At 58.9% G+C, this 18,623-nt stretch overlaps 2 protein-coding genes across 2 annotated transcripts in view; both read left to right on the forward strand.

Annotated features, from left to right (window-relative positions):
* SLC9A1 (solute carrier family 9 member A1) overlaps positions 1-6,636 on the forward strand; it is a 29,538-nt gene extending 22,902 nt beyond the window's left edge. Inside the window, exons 4-12 of the mRNA XM_082071248.1 lie at positions 305-522; positions 869-1,071; positions 1,792-1,881; positions 2,267-2,337; positions 2,953-3,126; positions 3,266-3,380; positions 3,481-3,582; positions 3,940-4,012; positions 4,917-6,636. Of these exons, the coding sequence (XP_081927374.1) occupies positions 305-522; positions 869-1,071; positions 1,792-1,881; positions 2,267-2,337; positions 2,953-3,126; positions 3,266-3,380; positions 3,481-3,582; positions 3,940-4,012; positions 4,917-5,239 (1,369 nt within the window). The 3' untranslated portion in view covers positions 5,240-6,636. The remainder of the gene's footprint in view (positions 1-304; positions 523-868; positions 1,072-1,791; positions 1,882-2,266; positions 2,338-2,952; positions 3,127-3,265; positions 3,381-3,480; positions 3,583-3,939; positions 4,013-4,916) is intronic.
* Positions 6,637-11,885: 5,249 nt separating this feature from the next.
* Positions 11,886-17,747, forward strand: TENT5B (terminal nucleotidyltransferase 5B). The gene is made up of 2 exons (XM_082071277.1): positions 11,886-12,297; positions 16,018-17,747. Exons 1-2 carry the CDS (start codon positions 12,121-12,123, stop codon positions 17,035-17,037), a joined length of 1,197 nt encoding a protein of 398 aa, XP_081927403.1. The 5' UTR covers positions 11,886-12,120; the 3' UTR covers positions 17,038-17,747.
* The last annotated feature ends 876 nt before the right edge of the window (positions 17,748-18,623 follow it).

Here is an 18,623-nt window from a genome sequence, read left to right on the forward strand (position 1 = left end):
TGTGATGAACTAGATATAAGGAAGAAGTTTTTTATCACGAGGGTGGTGAGAGCCTGGCCCAGGTTGGCCAGAGAGGTGGTGGATGAACCATCCCTGGAGACATCCCAGGCCAGGCTGGACGGGGCTCTGAGCAACCTGAGCTGGTGAAGATGTCCCTGCTCATGGCAGGGGGGGCACTGGGGGAGCTTTAAGGTCCCTTCAACCCAAACTGTGCTGTGATTCTATGATTCTCCTGGGCACACAGTAGCAGGCGGGGCTGTCCCCGTGTCCCTGTGGCTGCTGAGTGCCCTGACCTTGCCCGTAGGCTCATCGCCTCTGGCGTGGTCATGCGGCCCTACGTGGAAGCCAACATCTCGCACAAGTCCCACACCACCATCAAGTATTTCCTCAAGATGTGGAGCAGTGTGAGCGAGACCCTCATCTTCATCTTCCTGGGTGTCTCCACCGTGGCCGGCCACCACTACTGGAACTGGACCTTCGTCATCAGCACGTTGCTCTTCTGCCTCATCGCGAGAGTTCTAGGTGAGGTGTCAGTGTGGTGGCAAAGCCCTCGGAGATGGCCATGGGTGAACTCTCAGAGCCATGAGGCCCCAGTTTGCGTTGCTGGGGAGACTGGGGTTGACTGGGAGGCACAGCTCCACCGTGGGCGTCAGCCTTGCTGGGGGTTGGCTCTCTGGGGAGGTGGGGTAGAGGCCACGTTTGTGCTCGACATGAGATTGAAGCTGGTGAGGGGCGTTGGGATGAGTGAACACGACAGCACCCACCTGCATCCATGGCCCTGAGGGGGCGACACAGCTCGGGGGGTCCTTTTGGGGCTGGAGGACATTTCCACCATCCGCTCACCCACGTCCCTGCCCCGCTCCCCCAGGCGTCCTGGTCCTCACCTGGTTCATCAACAAGTTCCGAATTGTGAAGCTGACGCCGAAGGACCAGTTCATTATCGCCTACGGGGGCCTGCGGGGAGCCATCGCCTTCTCCCTCTGCTATCTCCTGGACTATAAGCATTTCGGCATGAGGGACATGTTCCTCACAGCCATCATCACCGTCATCTTTTTCACCGTTTTCGTGCAGGTTGGTGGCCCGCAGGTGGGGACCATCTGGTTTCAGAGGGAAAGGGTGAGCCACATGTGTGTGGAGAGTGAGGAGCACGTCCCCAGCCTCCATCCCTAACCCCGTCACTGGCTCCCTTCTCCAAAAGCTCTTGAGTACTGCGTCCAGCTCTGGTTCCTCAGCACAGGACACACATGGAGCTGCTGGAGAGGGGCCAGAGGAGCCCCAGGAATGATCCGAGGCTGGAACAGCTCTGCTGGGGACAGGCTGAGAGTTGGGGTGTTCAGCTGGAGAAGAGAAGCTCCGGGGACACCTTAGTGCGGCCTTTCTGTGCTTAAAAGGGGCCAATGAGAAAGATGGGACAGACTTTTTAGCAGGGCCTGTTGTGACAGGACAAGGGGTGATGGTTTTAAACTAAAGGAGGGAGATTCAGGCTGGACATGAGGAAGGAATTGTTGCCCTGAGGGTGGTGAGAGCCTGGCCCAGGTTGGCCAGAGAGGTGGTGGATGAACCATCCCTGGAGACATCCCAGGCCAGGCTGGACGGGGCTCTGAGCAACCTGAGCTGGTGAAGATGTCCCTGTCATGGCAGGGGGGAACTGGGGGAGCTGGGAAGGTCCCTCCAACCCAAACTATTCCGTGATTCTATGAAGTGACACCAGCAGTGCAGGAGCCCTGTGGTTTGGCTGTGCTGAACCCGTCCCTCTCCCTTGGGGTCTCACCCCCCCTTCCCATTCCCCAGGGCATGACCATCCGGCCCTTGGTGGACCTGCTGGCCGTGAAGAAGAAGCAAGAGACTAAACGCTCCATCAACGAAGAGATCCACACGCAGGTAACCCACTGCGCCCGGCCGGCCCTTCTCTTCGCCGCTTTTGCCCTCTTCTCTCTCTGCTTCTGCCACCTCCACCGCTGTAACCAGGCGGGTTTACAGAGTGGGACCTGCCCCTAAATCGGTGCCCAAGGTAAGGGGGGACGGAGCGAGGGTTCTCCCCGTCTGTGTTGTCCAGTGCCCGCTCTGACCCAGACCTCCCCTGTGCCTGGTAGCCAAGCAGCCTGGCTGGGTAGGACCGTGCTGCCCTCCTGAGGCCCATCCTGGACCCACAGCCCTAATTTTGCCCCCCAAGTGCCCTCACCCCCGTGTCAGCATAGGTGTCAGGGTGGGGAGAGGGTGGGCAACAGCCCTGCGAGCTGCCTATGCCTCGGACCTTCTCTTGCAGTTCTTGGATCACCTTCTGACGGGGATCGAGGACATCTGTGGTCACTATGGGCATCACCACTGGAAGGACAAGTGAGTGTGGAGGTTTGGTGACTGGGGAGACCTGTGTTGGAGATGGGAAAGGGTTTGAATCATAACCCAAGAGGTTTATCAGCCCTGCGTGAGGTTTTTCCCCAGTCTGTGATATCCACACAGACAGACTGAGAGAGTTGGGGTGTTCAGCTGGAGAGGAGAAGCTCCAGGGAGATCTTAGTGCAGCCTTTCTGGACTTAAAAGGGGCCAATGAAAAAGATGGGACAGACTTTTGAGCAGGGGCTGTTGTGACAGGACAAGGGGTGATGGTTTTAAATTAAAGGAGGGAGATTCAGGCTGGACATGAGGAAGGAATCGTTGCCCTGAGGGTGGTGAGAGCCTGGCCCAGGTTGGCCAGAGGGGTGGTGGCTGAACCATCCCTGAGACATCCCAGGCCAGGCTGGACGGGGCTCTGAGCACCCTGAGCTGGTGAAGATGTCCCTGTCATGGCAGGGGGGGCACTGGGGGAGCTGGGAAGGTCCTTCAACCCAAAATATTTGATGACTCTATGATCTTCTGCTGGCCTGGGAGAGGGATGGGGAGCAGGAAGGTGGTGCTGGTGCAGAGCCAGGTCTGATATATCTCTGCTCCTCCTTTCCTCCTGTCCTCGGGAAGGCTGAATCGCTTCAACAAGAAGTACGTGAAGAAGTGCCTGATAGCGGGGGAGCGGTCCAAGGAGCCCCAGCTCATCGCATTTTATCACAAGATGGAAATGAAGCAGGCGATCGAGCTGGTGGAGAGCGGGGGCATAGGCAAGATCCCCTCTGCTGTCTCCACCGTCTCCATCCAGTGAGTTCCCTGGCCGTCCTGTGCCTCTGACAGGCCCTGTGTAGTCTGAGCATTCCCTGCTCGTGGCCACAGGGCAAGGAGCCCGTGGGCCTTGCCATGGCCATCGTCGTGTCACTCTGAACCCCATCTGTCCCTGCAGGAACATCAACCCCAAGACCCTCCCCGTGGAGCGCATCCTGCCCGCCCTGTCCAAGGACAAGGAGGAGGAGATCCGCAAAATCCTTCGCAACAACCTGCAGAAAACCAGGCAGCGGGTAAGGTGTCCACGATGGCTGTTTCATCCACCTCCGAGGGAAACGGAGCCTGTCTGTGTGTCTCGTTTTAACATTTCCTCTTCTTGGGGTCTTCTCCCAGTTGCGATCCTACAACCGGCACACGCTCGTGGCCGACCCCTACGAGGAAGCCTGGAACCAGATGCTCCTGCGGCGGCAGAAGGCCCGGCAGCTGGAACAGAAGGTGTCACGGGGGTGCTGGAGCAGGGATGCTGGAGCGGGGATGCTGGAGCAGGGATGCTGCCGCAGGCTGGGTGGGGATGGGGGGCCAAGGAGGGCTTCCCAGCCTGGGAAGGACATCAGGGTCCTGCATGGGGAGGGGAACAAGGTTCAGATGCCACTGGGTCACCCTCACACACCTTGGGGTCCTCTGAACCCCCCAGGCCCTGAGCGAGTCCTTGCAGCGTGGCTTGGAGGATGCACACACGTGTCCTCTGTGTCCCACTGCTGCTTCTCACTCATTCCGGAGCCAGTTCCCTGCCTCCCCTCCCCGTTTATCCCGGACGCTCCAATAGAGACGGTCCCTGTGCTCCCATTCCAGATGAACAACTACCTGACGGTGCCGGCTCACAAGCTGGATTCGCCCACCATGTCCCGGGCTCGCATCGGCTCAGGTAGGTGCGATGGAGCTGCTGGGGATCGTCACTGCGGGCACCTCGCTGGGCATCACTGGCACTTTGATAGAAGCAGAGAACCATTTTGGTTGGAAAAGCCCCTTAAATTCATTGAGCCCAACCGCTCCCCCACCCCTGTCCCTGCCCCATGTCCTGAGAACCTCCTGTCCGTCTGTCCAGCCCTCCAGGGATGGTGACTCCAGCACTGCCCTGGGCAGCCTGTTCCAATGCCCCACAGCCCTTTGGGGAAGAAATTGTTCCTAAACCCAACCTCAACCTCCCCTGGCGCAACTTGAGGCTGTTTCCTGCAGCTCATCTGCAGCTCCCCAGCCCCGATCATCCCCATCCCGCTCCCCTGTGTGTGATGAACCAAGCCCCAGGGTTTGCTGCTCTCCAGCCTGGGCAGAATTCCCGGCATGGTTCCTGCTGGGAAATCAGCCTGGCTGCTCCGTTCGGTCCATCCGCGCAGCCACATCTCTGGATGTGCCCGTCCCTGCCCTCTGTGGGGGAGAGGGCCAGGAGTGCTCAGCGCCAAGACCTGCCCTGCACCCCCAGCATGCATTTTCTCTGCCACCTTTGGTTCCTCCTGTTCTGCGTGTCCTCTCCTGCTCTGGGGACAGCGTGACAGGGTGTGACGCCGGTGCTGGCGGAGCCGGCGGTTAATCGGCAGAGGGCAGCTTCGTCCCTTGCGAGCGGCTCAGTGTGGGAAGCAGGGCTGGGCTGTCTGGAGCGGCTCCAGATGGGATGTGGAGATCAGAAAAAAGGAATTAAACAACAGGCTTAGAAATCAAGAGAGAGACAACCCAGGCGTCCCAGCCCCAAACATCTGGGGTGCATTAGCTGGGGGTCCCTGAGACCCCTTTTCCCTTCCCCACGTTATCCTGACCCCTCTGTGCCCCCCCAGACCCGCTGGCCTATGAACCCAAGGCAGACTCGGAGAACCTGCCCATCATCACCATCGACCCAGCGTCCCCGCAGTCCCCGGAGTCCGTGGACCTGGTGAACGAGGAGCCCAAGGGCTGCGGTGGGCTCCCGCCCTCGCCCGAGGAGGATGAGGAAGGGCTGGTGATGCGGGCGAAGGAGCCTTCCTCCCCAGGAACTGACGACGTCTTCACCCCGGGGACCAGCGACAGCCCCAGCAACCAGCGGATGTTGCGATGTCTGAGCGACCCAGGGCCGCGGCCGGAGCCGGAGGAGGGGGAGCCCTTCATCCCCAAGGGCCAGTAGCTGCCGGTGTGCGAAGCCTCCCGCGCCTCTGTACGGTTTTTCTCTCTTCATTCTTTCTTTCTTTGCTCTTCTTTTGGTTTCCTCTCACTACACACCGGGTTTGGGATGGAGAGACCATCCTGGATGGACCGGGATTGCCAGGACAGCGCTGCCCAGCGAGCCCTGGGCTGGCCCCGAGCAGCGGGGACGGAGCCCCCGGGATGTCACCGGGCTCCTCAGCCACCGCGGGCTGGGGGTGACGGACAATTTACCGCCCAGCACTGGGTTCTGCAGGTGCCTCGCAGCCCCGGGGGGGCTTTTCCCCACTCAGGACCTGCTGGCGCAGGGTGGGCTCTGCCCAGGAGGCTGGGGGGTCCAAGGCTTCGTCTCTCCCTGGCTGGTGTTTTACCTGCTCCGGAGTGGGGAGATGGGAAGACAGGAGCTGGGCTCTGGGCTGGGGCACCCACCACCTCACCTGGGACCCCCCAGGCTGTGCCGCTGCTCCCCGCTGTGGCCGTGTCCCCCACGGGGCCGCCTGCCCCCCGGGACCCTCTCCCCCAGCCCCACATTTCACGCCAGGTCTTGTTCAATAAACCTCCTATAGCCATGCAAGGGGGGAGCCGGGTCCCCCCTCGCTTCGAGCGGCCCCGCAAGCCTGGGCCTCTCTGTCCCTCCTGGAACCACTGCCTGTCACCCGTCCCCGCGGGGACCCTCCGCCACCTCGCCCTGTGCCAGCGCGGCAGCGGCATCGGCCGCTTCTTAACCAAAGACGGCGTCCGGGCCCCCCAGGCACGGGGAGGGGACATGGCGGGGGGTTCCGTTTGCTACATGGGGAGGATTATTTTGCTCTCCCTGCAACCAAGAGGAGCTGGGGAGGAGCCAAGAGCCAATTCACCCAGTGTGGGGACACATTGGGGCTGGTGTGGGGGGACAATCTCCCCCCTGGGGGGATGGCTGCGGGTGTCCGTCCCCAAGGGGAGCGCTGGGTTTTGGGTGACTTAACAGCCCTCCTGGGCTCAGAGTGTCTTGCATTGTCCTCGAGCGTGTCACCTCGTCCCCCACCTGCCGCCCGGCTCCCACCACGTGCCACCCGGGTGCTGCCCCCCCATGCTTCGGGGTGCTCGTCGCCCCCTCCCCGCGCCGTGCCTTGCCACGCGCCCCCTCTGCCTTGGTGGGCACCCGTCCCGCATGCCCACCCGCTCCGCGTCCCAACCGGGACCCCGGGGACCGGCGTCCGTGCGGCTTCGTCCCGCGGGGGCGAGCGCCCGCGCCGCTGCCTGCGCCTGCCTGCCCTGCTCTGTCTCCAGGAGGATAAAACACAAAAGCAATGAAAATTCTCTTGTATAAAAAGGAAAAAAAAAAACCAAACACATGTAAAGAGAATCTTGGTTTTTATCATGAATGTTCTAATAAATTAATGTTACTTTTTAGTGGGGTTTTTTCCGGCTGTTTGGGCTCCTTTCGGGCGGTTGCAATGGGAGCGTGTTTGGTGGCTGCGAATGAACGCTGTGATTCAGCGCGGCTGTGACTCACCCCCTCGCCATCCCCGGGCGCATCGTCGCTGGGTTTGCTCATCTACTGAAAATACCTCAAGCCCAGGGTCCCCCGTGGCCCCAGGCAGGGACACCAGCCCCGGGGCTCCCCCCTTGCCCGGGGGGTCGTGGGCAGGATGATGCAGCGGGGATGTGGGGCAGGCGACGCCGTGGGGCTCGCAGCGGTGCCGGTTTGGTGGGTGCCATCCTTGCACCCCATGTGCAGTTGGGGGTGTTTCATCCCCGGTGGCTGACGGGGACCCCGAAGCAGGAGGGTTTAGCAGGGCTGGGCAAGCTGTGTTCTCGCTGGAGGAGAGCGGCGGTGTGACTGTCCCAGCCCAAAGGGTGGGGGCACCCAGAGGCGCTGGCGCAGCCCGGGGATGGGCACCGGGGGAAAGCGGGAGCCCCTGCCCCAGCATCCCGCCGTCCCCACGTGCCGGGGAGCCTCACGTGCGGCCGCCCGCCGGTTCAGTCATTCCTTTGGTGCGAGAACTCGGCAAACCGAGGCATTTCCAGGATATTCTTGGTCTTGTTTTAAAAGGATGAGTAACTTTTGTTAATGAGGAAAGACTAATGAGCCCTCCAGGGCTGGGCCGTCACCGCTGAGCAACTGCCAAAGCACACACAGCGCCGAGGCCGGGGGTGGGTGGGCACGGGGGTTTGGTGGGTGCTGTGCGTGTCCCCGGCCCCGTGGGGCTGGTGTTGATGCCTTTTCCAATACGCAGCCCCCGCTGTCCCCTGTCACGCCCCCCAGCTCCCTCCCAAAGCACATTTGGCTGTGGCAGTGGCACCAAGGACAAGGAGAATAGAGGGACCCTCAGTGGGATGAAGCTTTTCGTTGCACACGCGTGTGCTGAGGCGTTCATGGCTCTTTCCGTAACACCCGCCCGTGCAGGAATCTGCCCTGGCCAGGCCCACGGGCACCCCTGTGCCTCAGTTTCCCTCTGTGTGGTCCGGCACAAAGCCCAGGCTTGCAGCGAGGGGCTGAGCAAACTGCACGAGCAGCAAGGACCGAGACCCCTCGGGAAGGGCCGGGAAGTCACCCGTGGTGTCACCAGTTCCAGGCTCAGCAGCCCCCCAAAGCAGAGCTCCCACTGGTCCCCAGCTTTCCCACGAGCTTCAACGGGGTGACGGGCCTGGTGATGCCGAGCAGCTGGTGGGCGATGGGACAGGGTGCACCGGAGCTGCCACCACCCGCAGCCGTGCCCGAGTGTCACCTGGAGGCCAAAAACCCAAAGGGAAGGGACCGGCTGTGTTCCCTACCAGGCTCAAATGAGTGGCCTCGAGAAGGGTCATCCCTTGCCACAGCTTTAAAAGCACAAGTCACCCCAAGCAAAACAGCGCGTGATGTCACCGGGAAGCCACCAAGCCCTGGACACGCAGGTCACTGTTCATGCCACAGGGGACTGGGGGGCAGGGACACCCCCAGTGACACCCTAAGCAGCTTCAAGGGGGCAGCTGGGTCCCTGCCCCGCTCTGGGGCCATGTGGGTGCCGTGTCCCCCTCCCCGTGCCTTGGCGGTGCCGTGTCCCCCCGGCGCGTTTTGCAGCAGCCGGGGGAGGTGACGGGTGCCATTCCCCAGCTCTGTGTCACCCGCGGTAATAACACCCTGCGCTCCCTTTCATGTCAGGGCCCCCGAGGTGTCCCTCTCCAGGGCGAGGGCGTCCCGGCGTCATCACTTATCATTAATTCCAGGAGGCAGCCGGGGATGTCGAAGGGTCTGGGGGTCCCGGCCAGTGACACGGGGACCCCGGGCTGAGAATAGAGCTGTGACACTCCTTGTGCCAGGCAGTGACATGGGCGGTCACCGTGCAGCTGTGCTGCCTGAGACACCACATTTGGCCTTGCTGTGGCCACTCGGGACCATGGTGGCACAGCCATGGGGACATGAGTGTCCCAGCAGTGAGGGTCTGGTGGTGGCTTCACCTCCTAAACCCACAGCGGGTGCGGGGAGGTGGGTGTCTGCGTGGGGACAGCATTATGTGCATGGGGACAGCGGCATGTGTGTGGGGACAGCAGCGCATGTGCATGGGACAGTGGGTGTTTGCATGGAGACGGTGACATGTGTGCATGGGGACAGCTGGCATCTGCATGGGGACAGCACGTGTGTGCATGGGGACAGATGCTGTGTGTGCACAGGGCAGCCCAGGCGTGCACAGGACAGTGGCTGCATGCATGGGGACAGCTGTGTCGGGCACAGGGACAGGCAGTATGTGCATGGGGACAGCTGTGTCGGGCACAGGGACAGGCAGTATGTGCATGGGGACAGCTGTGTCAGACACAGGGACAGGCAGTATGTGCATGGGGACAGCTGTGCAGGCACAGGGACAGCCAGTATGTGCATGGGGACAGCTGTGCAGGCACAGGGACAGCCAGTATGTGCATGGGGGCAGCGTGGGGTGTGCACGGTGGCGATGCTGTGGCAGGGGCTGCTGTGGGAGCGGGGCAGGAGGAATGTCCCTGCCCTGCCGGGGAGCGTTGCTGCTGCCCCGGGGTGACACTGCGTGACGCTGGTGGCTCTGGGAGAAGGGCTTGGTCCCTGCTGCTTGCTCAGGGAGTTGACACACACCCTGCGTAAATGCGGGTGGGACAGAGCCGGTCCCAGGCGGGTCACGGAGTCCCCCAGGTCTCTCGTCACCTCCAGGTTGGGCTGTCACAATCCCCAGCTCCTCCAGCCCTTTCCCCCCATGATGGGCGCTCAGGGCAGAAAAAGGTCCCAAATGGCCCGGGGGTCTCCGCTCAGATGGGGGGCTCAACCTGCACCCCCAGCCGCCCTCCCCGCAGCCCCTGCCGCTCTCCAGCCCCATTGCTCCCCACGCACACGCTGGGGCGGCTCCCAGCTCCTCCCCAGCTGATTTCCCAGCAGGGCAAAGCCGGTGTCCCTGGGCACAACTGGGACGCTGCCAACCCCACATCCACAGGGACAGTGGGGTCACAGCATCCCCAAGTCTCCAGCCCACCCCTATACCCCTAAAATGGGCTTTACAACCCTTGTGCTGTCACCCAGGCAGCAGGATCCGCCCGCATTTCACTCCAAGATGGTGATTATTCCTTAATTGCCAACAAAACAACCGAATGCAGCCGGGGCCGGCCCTTGCTGAGCTGGAAGGAAATGGCCGCGGTGCCATTCCCGCACCGGCTGTGCTGCCGGCAGCTCTTTGGGGTAATCGTTTGGTGATGGATGTTAACGAGCAGCTCAGCTAGTCCGGCCTGAGCGCGTCAGCTCTTTTTAATGAGCCCGTGTTTTCTCCAGAGCAATGAGCCTGCCTGTCCCTCTCGGCCCCGGCAGCACCTGCGTGTGTCCCCTGGCTCGTCACCAGGCCACCGGCTCGTCCCCAAGGATCTACAGCGCCTTGTTCATCCCTTCGGCTCCGCAGCCGCATCCTGTCCCATCACCCATCATGGTGCTGGGATGCCCCGCACCGCCCTGCCCGTGGGGTGCTCAGCACCCTCCTCCCGCACCCAAATCCCCCCGGCCAGACCCCGGGATGGGCTGGTGGGGCGGATCTCGACCCCTAAAGCCATTTGACCCCTCTCAGCCTCTTGGGAAACTCTTCCTGATGCAGCTGTTTTGCCGACAGGATCAAAAGGGTTTTGCAATGGGAGGTGGCTGCCTGATTTTTTATCAAGTTACTTGGAAAATCACTTTCTGGCAGGGCAGCACCTCCCGCACCCCGATTCGGAGCCTCGTGGGGCGTAACCAGGAGCAGCATTTAATCCCAATGGAGATGCCTGGTGGAATTACTCCAGAGAGCGAAACCCTATGGCATGAAGAGACTCCCCAGCACACAATACCCCTGGGGCTGTTGGTGCAACATGTGGGGAAGAATTCAGAGGAAACCAGGGATTGGGGGCACCCCAGGACCTGCTCTCCCCTCCAACCCCAGCTGTGCGTGCTCCTAAACACCCCATTTCCCCCCAAAACCAAACCTCCCCATCACTCTTTCCGTAGCCAACCCCAGCTTCCAGTGGAACATCCCTGGGACATGGGAGGGGACAAAGCGCTGCCATCGAGCCTCAGCTTCAGGGACGGACTTTCCAGCCTGGCAGAGTTTTGCAGGCGCCTCCCTGAGATTCTGTGCCCCAGGTTGGGGGCCTGGGGGTTTTCAGGTGCTCCTCTTGCAATAAACGCTTGCAAGAGTGTAAGAGCAAACCAGTGCTGGCTTGCTCCGTGACAGGGCACGTGGCTTCTAAGGATGGATCCGAGCTCCGAGCAGGAACGGAGCAAATGGATGTGGAGGCTGCAGATGCAGATCCTGGCGCTGTGCCCGTCTGTCCATGGGACCGTGGGGCATCAGGCCGTGGCTCGGCGGGGAGGCGCCTCCTGGAAATGTCTGCAGGGTTAAATGCTGCGGAGAAATGAGCTCTTTAAAGTGATGGGAATGGTTGGGATGAAAGGAAATGGGCGGCCAGCGGCTGGGGACACGGCTGGCCTGGGGAGGAGGCGGTGGCCTGGCCACTGCAGGGCCACGCGGTGGGTTTTAGAGGCTGGAGTTGAATTTCTGAGGCTGGGAGCAGCCGGCATCAGCCTCCCGAGCTGGTGGGCTCTGTCACCCCGGGGTGTCACTCCGTGATGTGACCGTCCTGGGTGTGGGAGCTCCCTGCAGCTGGTGGGTGCCTGGGGACACTGCTGGCTGGGGACAGAGGGCCCTGGGGTGGGGGGTGTCCAGCTGGGGGGCACCGGGCTGGGGGTGCCTGGCCGTGGTGTATCAATGGGGTACCAGGGCACAGGGCATCAAGGGGGCAACAACGGGGCATCAATGTGGCATCCACGTGGCATCAATGCGATATCAACGGGGCATGAATGGGGCATCAATGTGGCGTCAATGGGGCATCACTGGGGTGTCCCTGGACTGTCCCTTTAACACTCGCCCTGTCTCGACCAATCAGCGCCGGGATTCCCGCACGCAGTACGCCGCTCCCGAGGGGCGGGGCTCCACCGGCCTGTCCCGCCCCCTCCAGCCTTCGCCCCTCCTCTTTCGTACTCCCCCACTCTGATTGGCGTCCAGCCCAGCTCCATCCTTCATCCTGAGCCTATGAAAGCGCCGGAGTGGCGGCTGAGCCGGGCAACGATTGGCGGCTGGGCCGGGCCAATGGGGGCGCGGTCGGGGGCTCTATATAAGGGGGCGGCGGGCGCGGGGCAGCGCAGCGCTCAGCGTAGCCGGTGGCGGGCGGGGAGCGGCGCGGGCCGGTTCGTCCGTTGTAGCGTCTCTTTCGGGCACCGACCGCGCCTCCCCGCCTGCGCCCCGCGGGACCCTCCTCTCTCAAGCAGCTTTTTTTTGTTGTTGTTGTTTATTATTTTTTTTTTTCCTCCCGGCACTTCCGGGTGACTCGGGCTCCTCTTCCGGCGCGTTCGGGCTGCGGGGGGCGATGCTGGTGGCGGAGGCCGCGCCCGCTCCGGGCCCTGCGGAGAAGCTCGGCGAGCGCTTCAGCGTCCTGACGTGGGAGCAGGTGCAGCGGCTGGACCAGATCCTGGGCGAGGCCGTGCCCATCCACGGCCGCGGGAACTTCCCCACGCTCTCGGTGCGGCCCCGGACCATCGTCCAGGTGAGGCCCGGGGCGGGCAGGCCTGGGTAGGCCGGGCTGGCTGGGGGGGTGCAGGCCGCGCTTCGCCCCCTCGTTGGACTCTGCCCCGCTGCCGGGGGGGTCAGGGAGAAAATAAAACTGCTGAGGCGGCGGTAACCGGCCACCGGGCCCCGAGCCAGCCCCGCCGGGCTCCGGGCAGAGCTCCCGGCCGGGCGCGGGTCCCCCCGGGGGGGCTGGGGGTTTAAAAACCGGGTGGGGGGGCAGCGGGACCCCATGGTTCTGCAGGTGCTGGGTGCTCGGTTGGCCCCGGTTCGTGGTGCTGGAGGCCTCGGTGGGGCTGGCAGGTGCCTCCCTTCATCTGTTCTGCTGCGTTTTTAGCAGAAATGTTTAAATCTGGAAGGAGGCTCCTCTAGAAAAGAACCGCATGTGTTTAGAACTCACGCCTGATCCCTGGAGCTGCTGTGACTTGTTCTGTGGATCCTTGCTTGGCTTCATCCCACCCTGCCTCCCTCCTTTTGGGGTGATTTAGTGCCCAGGGGGCTGTGAAATGCGGGTAGGCAAAGCAAAAAAGGCTTTTTGGAGCTGCTTCCATGAAATGGCTTCATGCTGGGGACGTGATGGGCTTGTGCGTTGTAGGAGGTGGTTATTAATTTAAATGCTGGATCAGATGTCAGTGTCCTTTGATTCTCATCACACTGACTGTACCCTCCAGAGTCTGCCGAAGACTCCGTCTTGTTGAAGAGTTCCTGTTAGTTTAACCATAAAGTAATAACTGTGTTTAATATTAAACTAACAATGTAGTTCAAATAAGCTGATGCATATTCATGTTTGGGAGGCAACTTCATTCCTCAGTAATGACTCATCAAATATAAAATCGGGCATGTTAGCTTCTAATTAAAAAGACTATTCACAAAGCCAAAACCAAACTGTCTTTCACAATAAACTAATCACTGGGATTCTGAAGCCTCAGCTGCTTGAGGAATATTTGTGCTTGAGCCTGAAAACATGGAAAGGTGACATTTGAAAGACTCGGCTGTACGAAAGCCTCAGCTGATTTTGAATTCCTCGAGTTCCTGCTGCATCTGTTGAGGGCAGAAGTGCTAAATCTTGGCTGCTAAAGCTTTAAACCGAATGACAGCTCCAAGCTACTGTCAGGACGCTGCTCTTGGGTTGTGCCAGGCCAGCGTTAAGGGACTTTACACCAGCGCTGTTAAAATCCCAGCGCGGTGCAGCATCAAATGTTCCACCACTTATTACTGTTTAGTTCCATAAAACCGAAGCATTTTGGTGTCGGAGCTGCTGAAAAGGATGTTGCCACTAGCAACTTCAAACACGAAATAACTGAGGGCTGTAATTCTGACCAACCGCGCTGGCAGACCCTGTATTTAGGGCTGACTAATGTGAAGCAAGTAACCTAAAAGGCACTTATTTATTGCCTGCCTGCTGTTGTGGGAGGTGGGAAGCGGCAGGTCAGGGTTTGCGCGCGCCGGGCTGTCAGGCTCAATTATCTGAACCACACGTAACGTGAGGTGCTGCTTTAGGAAGCAGGTCAGCAGCTGGCTAACCCTCGAAATATCCAGCCCTCGGGGAAAACACGTACTGAACCCACCGGCAGCAGCCGGGAGATGCGCTTCAGGTTGAGACGGGTTGGCTGAAGCTTCCTGTCCTTGGGGAAACAGCGAGGCTGGAAGTTTTTGTGGTGATTTGGGATGAAACTGCCTGAAGTAGCTGGATTTTTTTATCCTTTTTTCTGGATACATCTCGTATGGGTGGAACTGTGAGCCTGGGGAGCTCCAGTAAGCCTGAAGCTTATGGGTCTGAAGTGCTGCAGATCCTGAGCCAGGCCCAGAAAGGGGTTAAGCAGCTGCTCTTTGGGGTTAGGAAATTAATCTGGGATGGGATCTTCTCCAAGCAGTGCTCCTAGCTCTGCATCTAACGCTTTTCTGACCTATATCTTGTCTCTCTCTAAGCCTAATAACACAGAACCCTTAACGCCACAAGTAGCGCTGGAGCTGTGCCTTGGGTGAGTGGATCAGTTGGCATCACTGCGCACCAGGAACTCCCTTGGATCCACTGCCTGGGATTTGTTCTGTGTGGGGAGATAACCCAGTGTCTCTTTTAGGAGTAAATTCAGTTTTCAGACTGTCTCCCTGGCTGGGTTGGATGTGCTGGAGGGGACCTGGGGCTTCTGATGGTGAACTGTTGTGTGACATGACACTGTCACCATTGGGCTGGCCAGGAGCCCGGGTGTGTTTCTAGTCTGAGCAGCAACGGCTCCTGTCAAGGAGTAATAAGGGAAATGCCAGCAGAGAAGCTGCATCGTGAGACTTAATGTGTTTCAAAATGTGCATTCTTTGGTACCAAGATATAGTCTGTTTGCAAGGGCACCTTGGGGTGGCAGGAGCTTGGTAGCACAGTGTCTTAGCTTGGTCACCAAGTGGTCCGTGGCATGCTAAGGGTTCCTTACCGCTGTCTTTCCCCTTTATTTATTAATTCTTCCAAACAAGACTCACGGAGGGGCAGTTTTATAGCTGCTGCGACTCGCTGGAGCCGCAACGCTCCGTGTCCCCAGAGCTGTCTGCTCAGGGCCGTGTCAACCACGCAGGAGTCGCAGCCCCTCTGATGAGCTTTGGAATTCTCCTCTCAGGCCGGGGCAACCTCACCGGGCTGAGCAGCCCAGTCAAACTGGCTCCTAGGGATATAATTTGTGTGTTTGTATCCCGAGCTTTGGCTCTTTCAAGCTCTAACCTCGCTTCAAGCACCGGCTGAGCAGACTGGCGAGCTGGGGCGCACAGGACAGCTGGTAATTGCTGGAGAGAAACATGAAAGCAGGGTGAGGGATGGGAAGAGCTTCTGGTGGAAGATGGGAACTTAATCATCCTGGGATCTTTGAGCTCAGTTAAACTCAAATTATAAGCTGGTGTCCAGGTAGTTTATTTTTTGGTCTTGGGGTTATTTTGGCCTCCTGCATGTTAAGTAATCGGGCAAATGATTCAGCTTAGCTCTGAAGGAACAAAGCTTTGGAGGTACCGGTGGGTGTGCCGGGCCTGAGCAGGCAGCATGAAAATCGCTGGAGTAACACCCGTCAGATGAAAGCCGCCTCTTGCGCTTGATAGCGTGCCAAGTGCAGCACGAAGCTCTGACACACTGGAAATTGTTAGGATACACTTACTAGTTAGGACATGAACTTGCATACGCCTGGCTGGGGCTTTTGAGCAGTTCTGGCATCTTGATTTACATTTAATGAATCTCGACAGGCGGAGGGGACGGCTGAAAGGCGGGAGCCACCCTGATTAAATCAACAGGGACTGCCGCAGACTGTGCTGCCGCCTTGCATTTGGAAAGGCCTTTTTGGATCGGCTGCGCTTGGCTTGGTGGCTGGAAGGTCTGGCTGCGGCTACAGGGGGTGAAGGGAGCAGAGCGCACCCCAAAGAGTCCAAATAATCTCTCGGTTCTGGTGGGGGAAGGAAGGGGAGAGCAGGCAGCTGTAGCGGAAGCAGAAACAGCTGTTGATGTGCAGTAAGAGCCCTTTAACTCAGGGAAATCAGTAAGGGAGAGCTGCCCCCAGCTGCTGGCCAGACTGGATGCTTCCCAAAGTGACCTATTTCTGCTGGATTAGCTTTTTATTTCACTGTCTGGCACTGGAGTGACCCGTAAAGCGCAGGGAGTGAATCCTGCTGCCGTAACCAGGCTGCTCCAAGAACGTGTTCTTGCTTCTCACTGACTCTCTTTATATCTCAGGTTGTCCGTAGTCGCCTGGAGAAGAAAGGAATCGCAGTGCATAACGTAAGGTTGAATGGCTCAGCAGCCAGTCACGTTCTACATCAAGACAGTGGCTTGGGGTACAAAGACTTAGACCTCATCTTCGGTGTGGATCTGAAGACCGAAGATGTGTTCCAGCTGGTGAAGGACGTGGTCATGGATTGCCTTCTCGACTTCCTCCCAGAAGGTGTCAACAAAGACAAGATCACCCCCATGACTCTGAAGGAGGCCTACGTGCAGAAGCTGGTGAAGGTTTGTAACGAGACCGACCGCTGGAGCCTCATCTCGCTTTCCAACAACAGTGGGAAGAACGTGGAGCTCAAATTCGTGGACTCTCTCCGGCGGCAGTTTGAGTTCAGTGTGGACTCCTTCCAGATCATCCTGGATTCGTTTCTGCTGTTCGGGGAGTGCTCGGAGAACCCCATGGCCGAGAGCTTCCACCCCACGGTCACCGGGGAGAGCATGTACGGGGACTTCGAGGAGGCGATGGACCATCTGCGGAGCAGGGTGATCGCCACGAGGAACCCGGAGGAGATCAGAGGTGGGGGGCTTCTGAAATACTGCAACCTCTTGGTGAGGGGCTTTAAGCCCAAATCGGAAGCGGATATGAAGGTGCTGCAGCGATACATGTGCTCCAGATTTTTCATAGACTTCTCAGACATCGGGGAGCAGCAGAGGAAGCTGGAGTGCTACCTTCAGAGCCACTTTGTCGGGATGGAGAGCAAACGGTATGACTATTTGATGACCCTCCACAGGGTGGTCAATGAGAGCACGGTCTGTCTCATGGGACACGAAAGGAGGCAGACCCTGAACCTCATTGCCATGCTGGCTGTCAGAGTCCTGGCTGAGCAGAACATCATCCCCACCATCACAAACGTTACCTGTTACTACCAGCCAGCTCCTTACGTCAGCGAAATAAACTTCAACTACTATGTCGCCCACGTGCAACCCTTCCTGCCTTGCAATCAGTCCTACCCGACGTGGCTTCCCTGTAACTGAGCCAGGACAAACTTCAGGGTCTTGTCCTCCGAGGTATTTCCTTGCCTTGGGGAATGGGGAGAGTGGGGGGCAAAAAGAAAAGAGGCAAAAAAAAGAACTTTCTAGAACTCTAAGCAAAGGAAACTTCCTGGACTCGTGAGCGTCTCGTTCCTGGGGTGGCTGGAACGAGGCCTGTCTGCTGTACACTGTGATGGGAAGTGCGGTGCGTTGGAAATGAGAGAACTCGGACGTTTACAGGAAGACTCGATTGCTTTTTTGAATCCTGGAGGGCAGGGAAGCGCGAGGGGAGATTGTAGAGTTCTGCTGAGGTAGAGCTGCACTGCCCTGAAACGGATCTGAATTGGGATTTATGTTTGTTTTAGTGCGGGAGGTGTTATGGGTGTGCAGACTTGTGGTTTCTGAAGATAGAAGCCAGAGTGGCTAATTCCTTTGATGGACCAAAGAATCCTGTTTAAGTGCCTGTAACAATATAAACACAACTGTACTGTAAACCTTCATTTTCTTTTGCAGGGGCTGACATCCCGAGAGCTCGAGTGGGGATGTCCAGAGAGCAAAACGTTTCTGTTGCGGGGTGGGGGGGTCGTAAGATCATTTCTAGTAGCCTCGCGGAAGCACCAATGGGATGCGGGTTACGTGGCGCTGAGGTTTTCTGATGGCTTTGCACTTGGGGGGGACAAGTGACCCCGTGGGAACGCCTGAAACTGGGGGCGGGGGGGAGAATGTGCAGAGCTTTGTGGAGAAAAGGCACTAGGGACCTGCAGATGAATTTCCTCAAGCTCCCAAGCCTGTGGTGCCAAAATGTGATTGTGTCCATAAACGGGGAGGCAGATCTGTCCAGGAGCCTGCCCCAGGCTGCTCTACCTAATCCTGTATTTTCTAGGGGAATTTGAAATGCTGCTTGTATGATTTTTTTTTTCGGCATGCAGTGTGGTTTTAATGCACAAAGGCAGAAAACCAGCTGGGTTATCCGGGGAGATGAGGCTTGTCCTTTGAAGCACAAACCAACTAGTTCACTAGTCAGTTCTACCTCCAGCTCTTGCTGTGCTGGGGCTGGAGCCTGTGTCCTTCTAGGAGACAGACAGACAGACAGACAGACCTTCTCCAGCCTCCTGTGGCTGGAGATCTTCCCTCGGGCAGGTCCTATCTTCAAAAGCAGCTATTTCCAGCTACGTGATTCCACATGTGAGCCGCTGATAGCGTTTGAAATTCATCCTCTAGCTAGAAATTCGGCTTGGGGCGGGGGGGTGGGAAGTTGTGCAAAAGTCAGTTGGAAATAAAAACCCCAAACCTATGTGTTCTCGAAACAAACCCCCTGGAGGGTTTGGCTTTCAGTCAACCGTGGCTTTGAAGTCGTTGGGTGTCAAAGAGCACAGTGTTTTTTCACGGGGTGCCGGGATCGCCGTGTCCCTCCGGGGAGACGTCGGCTCCGGTTTAACCGCGCAGGGAGGGAGCGGCGAGCGGGCGCCCCCGGTGCTGCTCGGTGACACCGCGGCTCTGCGCCCGGCACACTCGAGTTCCTTCAATTTGGGGTTTTTTGTTGGTTTTTTTTGTGACAAAACTGTAATGAATAGCTGGGCAGACAATGC

Source organism: Streptopelia decaocto (genome assembly GCF_964273445.1).
Source record: "Streptopelia decaocto genome assembly, chromosome: 23".
Lineage (NCBI taxonomy): Eukaryota > Metazoa > Chordata > Aves > Columbiformes > Columbidae > Streptopelia > Streptopelia decaocto.